Source organism: Micromys minutus, assembly GCF_963924665.1.
Source record: "Micromys minutus genome assembly, chromosome: 5".
In the NCBI taxonomy this organism is placed as follows: Eukaryota; Metazoa; Chordata; class Mammalia; order Rodentia; family Muridae; genus Micromys; species Micromys minutus.
The window spans coordinates 57612311-57619729 of record NC_137974.1 but is presented as its reverse complement, the minus strand read 5'-3'; the positions used below and the strand labels follow the sequence as shown (position 1 = coordinate 57619729).

The following is a 7419-nucleotide window of genomic DNA, read 5'->3' as shown; positions in this document are numbered from 1 at the left end:
GGAGGGAGACCTGACGTGTCTGAGACTCGGTCTAGCTGTGGGAAAGCTGGTCACTTGAGGTCCTGTCTTCCCAAGGAAGGCCACTTTCACCATGCTCATTACACCTAGAGAGTTCCCGCTGAACACTTACCCACTTCTTCTGGGAACAGGAACCATTCCTAGTTGCAAAATCAAGACAATCACAGTTACATTTTCCCAAATCTTTGGCTGTATTGCAATGGTTGTTTCATTTTGTAATCTCCAACTGAACATTTCCTAACCATGGATTAACAATATAGGTACTGACTGGTTTAACAGTATTTATCCAACATAACAAAATAAACTGCAATTTGTTATACTTTTTTTTTTTTTACAAAACATTTTATAAATATTTTTACAAAATGTATACAAAGCAATTTCAAGTGAGACATACTATACAAATGAAGGTATTTAAGCAAATAAAGCCCACACCACACTGACAGTGAGTGACCGTCCTCTGAGCCGGCCAGCCTGTGAGGCCTCCCTAATCTAACAGAGTCTACTAAATTCTCCAGAGCTAAAGGATTTCCTTATAGTAATTGCCAGTTCAAAATTTGCTTCATCTTTAGGCAGTACTTAAGGACACAGAAAATCAATGCGTAATAACAAATTCATACTTTTCCACAACAACAAACAGATTAAAAACAAAGGGAAGAAAAAAATGATTTTTGTTACTGAGCACTCGTTCTAGAACTCAACTGACTAATGACCCTGAACCACCAACCGTTGGCCACCGAGGCAGAGCGCTTCCCTCACCAGTGGGGGCTCGTGAGTGAGTTATGACCCATGTGGTGTGTAACCTGATCACAGGAGTAAAATATACTTTGTAATCTTCATTTGTCATTATCTAGAGTCTTTCCTCCATGAAAAGTAAACTTACATACAAGGACACAAAAATTTACAAGTTTCATTTTGGTACGGTAGGCTCTTCATGTTTGGGACCCATGTCAGGGGAGAAGCCCTGTCATCTGACATCTAGGAAAGAAAACTAGGGCTGGGGTGGGAGGAAAGAGGCAGCAAATATACATGAGACTTTTCTTGTTTCTTAAGAATTCCACTGATTTGCAATAATTAAAGTAATTCATTAGTAGCCGTGTGTGAGCGTCCAAGGGCCATCTTGGATGGTGACCAAGAGGCTATAAAAGCCTATGACGTCAGGGCAGGCTGTTAACCCAGGCCAGCCCAGACATAGTTCTAGCTGGCACACAACTCATCTTTCTCATGTGTTATAATACAGGAAATCAGCAACTTGGACATTGGCACAGAGAAGGAAGGAAAGGACAACTCTAAGACAGCCCACATTTTTCTATTTTGGTTGGCAGAGCTGTGGATGGGAGACAGTACATCACTCTCAAAGACTGGCTGTCTCACACCGTTTGTTTATGTAGTGGACAGAGGGGTAGGAAAGGTCCATACAGTCTGCTATTGCTCAATATTGTTCTTTTTCTGGTTTTGAGACAGGGTGTGTTAGATACCCCAAGCTGGTCTTGAACCCGTGACTCCTGCTTCAGTCACCTGCCTGCTGGGATTACAAGTATATGCCAACATGCCCAGACTGTTGCTGTGTTATTTGAAAAAAAGATAAAAATCAAAATCAAAAGCCTTCCTTTCCATTGCAGGCCAATCTGGAAAAGAAGCATTCCACATGATGACCACAGGGACAGTTCCATTGTGGGAGTATAATGAAGTGGAAATCAATGGATGCATTTCCACAGCCGGGGGTGGGGATGAACAGAGGGAACAAGCCCTCAGAGGTGCAGATGGTGGGAGGAGGGTTGCAAACACACAGCACCATGACCTGTTACTATGACATGAAGAAAGCAAGTGGCAACATAAACATCATGCCCTGGTACAGGCCCACAGGGAGGGAAAAATGGGGAATACTCCCCGAAAAGAACATAAGTAATAAAGAGGAAGGCTTGCTATGGTGAACACAGACCACCCACAGCAGGGGGTGGGGCCAGAACATGCCCCCTGTCTCTCCTGCCTGGGTCCCTTCCTTTAGTGGCCTGCTGGTTGTGACCTTTGGTTTACTGTGCTTAGGAATGACTGATACAATGTTGACTGCTATCCTCACAAACAAGGCCAGCGGCCCCTTCAAAAGCTTCACTGAAAGAGTACAACATGGTTTTCAAGTGAAAGCCTTTTGATGCTTGGCTATGGGCTGAGGGAGAGGAGACAAAGAGGTTAAACAGAATTCAGCAACAATAAAGAACATAGGCTACATTGACTTCGCCCAATTATAAAATGCAAAACTCTTTTAAGTTGCACACATGGAGACCAGGGCGGCTCCAGCAGCCTCCCCAGTTCCCGCCTTAGAACTGGCTCCCACTGTCCCCTACTGAGCTTGTGAGAATTATGCACTTGGGACTAAGAACAGAACATTTGCAGACAGGATTCAACATGAATGTGCTTAAAAAACAAAAAACAAACAAACAAGAAAAAACCCAAACCACAAGGTTTTGCTTCACATAGCACTGCATGTCGGGAAGGTGCTCTGCGGCTATGCTGCTGGCGTCCTAGGCCAGGGCTGCGGGCTCCAGGCAGCCCGCTCTGAGGGTCGAGCATGGAGGAGAGTCATGGGGTCTTCCCTACGCAAATACCCTCTCCCCCAAAACAGAACAAAACCAAACCACTGCTTTGAGATGCAGTGAGAGTCTTTAAAAAAGTGGCTTCTATCAGTCCTGTTTGATTTCTCTTTAATAAGTCTGTTCTTTTGAAATGACTTATGATTGTCAAAACGTTACCCAGGGCCAAGTGTATTGTGGTCTCGGGCGACAGTGCTAAGAAACAAACCACAAAGAAATTAACGAACAACAATGGCCGTAAGCACTTTCGTAACACTTGAAATGTGTAGGGCCTATCGGACTGCTTTCTAGAGAGAGGTGGGTTCACTGAGGGGTCTCCCTGCAACCACGACGACATGTATTGCTCTTCAAAAGAACAGGGTGGAGATTAGAAAGGATAACCTGTGACGGAGGACCAAGCAGGCTGGGGACAGGAGACGTTTCCATTTGCTTTGCTGGGAGAGAATGTAACTGGTCCAGGGCAGGGTCTGGGGGAGGACGGCTGCTATTAACACTCTAGGATACTATTTACAGCTGCTTCTAAAATGGAGTCCGTTTCTACGACGCCTTCACTGTGGTCCGGGATGAACTTTTCCAGGCAGTTTTCCTGCGAAGCCATTGGAGAAAAGCTGGGGAAGTCCAGGTCCACCGCACCGCTGGCCGCAGGGTCGGTCTGCGGCCGCCCCGCATTCTTGAGTTCCAGGATGTTCTTAAAGGTTTTCTCTAGGCTCTTGGTGAGTTGGAGATCTGCCTGGGGCTCACCCGACCCTTTCATGATGTCTGTGTGTAAAACCTCATTCTTTGGGGAATTCCTCAGGGCTTTGTCCTGGAAGGAGTCGAGGCACGGCATCTCCATTTTCGAGCTGGCCAGGATGCCAGGGAGCTTGCTCTCAGAGCCATGGTCTGGCCTGGGCAAGGTTTTGCGGTGGCCCTCAGGGTCCCTCCGGCCGCCCTTGTCCTCAGGCGGACCCCGGTATTGGCCTAAGACCCCTTTGTCAAATTTCAGTGTTCTGCTGTGGTCTTCTGACTTTTTAGAACGGTTTCCCTCTGCAGAGACCGTGATGTGGTTAGGCACTAGATGAAACTGGTCATGATTCGTTGCTTCTGCCATGCCTGGCTTGGCTCGGTCTCTGCTTTGGGCCCTGGGCGCCTGATGGAGCGAGCTGGTTTTGCTGCGATGCTGGTCACTCCGGTCAAGCGGTGTCTCAGGTGCAGCTTCGTCAAGTTTGAAGGAACAACAGAAATCAGCCTGAAAACCCTCTGGAAATGAGATTAGAAAGAACTTCAGCGGTCACAGGACTAGCACAAGGCAAAGCCTCTGGATTAGGCGCAAGGGCAGTCCCCCGCGGTCCTGGCTAGCCCCGCCCCCTGCCCTCTTCTCATCTTCCTGCCCACTCCACCTGAGACCCCACCCACAGAAACTCTCAGCGACTACAGAGTAGCCAAGTAGCCAGGGCTCTGGGGCCAGCTTCCACATAGGAAGCTGAATGCAAAGTAAGTTACAAGCCTATTCCCCCAATGTTGCTTTTGAGAACTGACTGCTTTGAAAAGAAAAGTTCCGGCTTCAAGATGCTTTCTTCCTGAGAGCAGCGGGCTTTGTGGCAAAGGGGGATGGACACAACCTGTCTCTGGGTGGCCCTGTTTACAGACAGGTATGAGGACCCCATCACTTCTCCCTGACCATAAAATAAATGGCAGAAAGGCACACACGTTATCTGCTTGGAAGGACAGCAGGGCGTGGAGAAGCCATGTCAGAGTGAAGGGTTGGGCTTTGCCAGGTTCCAGGAGCCGGGGATGATGAAAGAAGCATTTGTGAGGAGTTGAGGTAGAGACCACAGCAGCTATCGTGAAAGGCCTGACGAGTGTTAAGGAAGAAAGGAAGGAGCGGTTTCATCTAGAAGACTAGACAGGAGGCCCAGAGCGCCCATCACACCTCTAATCCTGAGCTGCAGGGTAGAGGCTGCGATGTAAAAAGAGGACTCCATCGGTTGACACGGGCTATACAGGCTCTCTTCCTGCAGGCACGACAAACTGACAGTCATCGCGAGCGACTTTACCAAAGACAGAGATTTCAGTTTCTCAGAAAAGGGATAGAAACAGATCCTCTAACACTGTCCTAAGAGATTCCTGGTCCATTCCTGTCAGTCCACACTGCGTTTATAAACACCATAGCCAAGGCAGGCCTAAACAGAACCTTAACACTTAGTGTTGGTGAAGAACAGCTAGGCACAGTGGCTCTTGCCGGTAATCCCAGCACTGAGGCAGGTGGATTACCTTGAGTTCAATTACCAGTTCAATATCATGCAGTGTGGCATAGCCTGAGCTTCAGAGTGAAACTTTACTTCCACAAACAACCAAAATGACAACACAAGCTAAGAGAAAAAATATTGGGGGACAAAAGACAACGCAGCTATCAAGAGCACTGCATGTTCTTGCAGAGGATGTTGGTGTGGTCCCCAGCATTCACACGGTTGCTCATGACCATATGTAATTCCAAGTCAAGGAAATCTGATACCCTTTTCTGGGCTCTGTGAGCACCAGGCATGTGGCATAGAAATATATACAGATAAAAATTATATATACATATATATAATGTGTTATTTATATAAAAATAAGTCTATAAAATTTGTATATATAAATCTTTTTTAAAGATTTATTTATTTATTTATTATATATAAGTACACTGTAGCTATCTCAGACACACCAGACGAGAGCATCAGATTCCATGACAAATAGAGCCACCATGTGGTTGTTGGGATTTAAACTCAGGACCTCTAGAAGAGCAGTCGGTGCTCTTAACCACTGAGCTATCTCTCCAGCCCAACAATTAAAAAAAAGAAAGAAAGAAAGAAAGAAAAAGAAAAAAGAGAAAACTTAATTTTTTTAAATCCCCTGCCTATTCTGAAACTTGATTTGTAGACCAGGCTGGTCTCAAACTCAGAGATTCCTCTGCCTTTGCTTCCTGAGTACTGGGATTAAAAGCATTAGACACGGGGGCTGGAGGGATGGCTCAGTGGTTAAGAGCACTGACTGCTCTTCTGAAGTTCTGAGTTCAATTCCCAGCGACCACATGGTGGCTCATAACCATCTGTAATGCTATCTGATATCTGGTGTGTCTGAAGAGAGTAGCAGTGTACTCATAACATAAAAGAATAAATAAATTAAAAATATAGTCACATACCCCTCTCAAGTGTGTTCCCAGAATTCACGTTCTGCCTTTTGGACTCACCAAAGGTTGGTTCCCACAGCTTTTCAGAAGCCACTCTGCTGGGAAGTGTCACAGCCCGCCCATGCCCCGCCCCTGTGCCCTGATGATGCTTACCAGGATCTACTAGTGCCAGCCGCTTGTCCCGAGACAGGGACGCTCTTTCCTCCTGGTTGAACATCCTGTCAATCATCACCATCTCTGCAGAGGGATTGGTCCTCTGAAAAGGAGAGAGGCTGGTCAGTTCAGAGCTTTGGTGCTGTGACTCAAACCTCTGGGTCTGGGTACTGAGTGAAACAGGAAGTGAGAGTTTGGTGTCTGCTCTCCAGCTCCTGCTACACACGTACTGCACACGTACTACACACATACTGCACACAGGATACTACTGCATTTGCTGCTGTTTTACAACATGTAAACAGAAAGTCTCATGTAGCCTAGGCTGTCCTTCTTCAACTTGTGACAATCCCCCTGCATCAGCTTCGGACTGCTAGGATTACAGGTGGGAACAGCCATGCCCAGCTGTATGCAGCCCTTTCTCAAAGAGTAGAGCTCATTTTTAGAGGCAGGGTCTTACTACATAATCTTGGCTACCCTGAAACTCCCTATGCAAACCAGGCTGGTCTTGGATTTACAGAGACCCCATCTGCCTCTGCCTCCTGAGGGCTGGTAGTCTCTGGTGATGGCTCAGAAATTCTCTATCAGAAATGGCCTTAAATGCCATTTGCTGCTGTCCCTCCCAGCGATGGCTAAGCGTGCAGTTTTCCTCCAACCTTAAACATTTCTGCTTTATAAACCATGCCCCAGGTGTGAAGTCCTTGAGCCTGTCTCTGCCTTGAGACTGGCTGAACTGAGCAAGCAGCCATGCTGGGAAGCACACTGTTACCATGGCGTCTTCCAGGAGCAGGAATCTGTATTTGTTCAGCATAGCTTGGGTTCTTTTGAGGAGCTGAGTGGCGACGTCTTCAAATTCATTGTCCACTTTAAAACAAAACAAAAAACAAAAAACCAGGGAGAAAACAGTAAGAGAACCATCCATAGACTGAGGTCCTCTGTTCCCGAGACTGACGTGGACTCGCCAGTCTGCAGCGAGCTTCCCTCTTAGAGCAGCCTTCTCTGCTCAAGCATCCTGCAGATACCCGGGTTCCTGCACTACTCAACAGCCCAGAAAACCAGCAGCATACTATTGACAACTGCTGTAGGTGGGCTAGGAACAAAGAGCAATGGACTCTACCCTCTGGCTGATGGGCTCCTGAAGCCTCCGTCCCTTCACAGAAGCAAGCGGCAGGAAGAGCCGAACAAGTCAAGACTGACCGCGCTGGGAACACGCAAACCAGTCCATGACACCTGGCAGGTCATGACCTCTCAAGAAATGTCACATTTCCCCATTCACTCTTCCTAGAATCTTCAAAGATAGCAAAGCTGTTGACTCACCAGCCCTCCCAGGAAGCCCCAGTGTGTGGGGAGATCAGAGGCCCTGGGAGAATCAAGACCAGTGGAGGAAGGTGACATCACAAGAGCTCGGGGGCAGGAGGGAAAGCAGGGTAGCACCAGTCCTAGGTTTGGACTTAATGACACAGAGCAGGCACAGGCTCGGGGTGGGTGGGGTTCTCAGTGGTTCCTCAGTTTCCC

The 7419-nt window shown here is 47.4% G+C and overlaps 1 protein-coding gene across 1 annotated transcript in view; it reads right to left on the bottom strand.

Moving 5' to 3' along the window:
- Positions 1-287: 287 nt before the first annotated feature.
- Positions 288-7419, bottom strand: part of BICRAL (BICRA like chromatin remodeling complex associated protein) — a 51711-nt gene continuing 44579 nt past the window's right edge. Inside the window, exons 10-12 of the mRNA XM_080917175.1 lie at positions 6674-6768; positions 5908-6010; positions 288-3845 (exon numbers count right to left, since the gene is read on the bottom strand). Coding sequence (XP_080773301.1) covers positions 3094-3845; positions 5908-6010; positions 6674-6768 — 950 coding nt within the window. The 3' untranslated portion in view covers positions 288-3093. The remainder of the gene's footprint in view (positions 3846-5907; positions 6011-6673; positions 6769-7419) is intronic.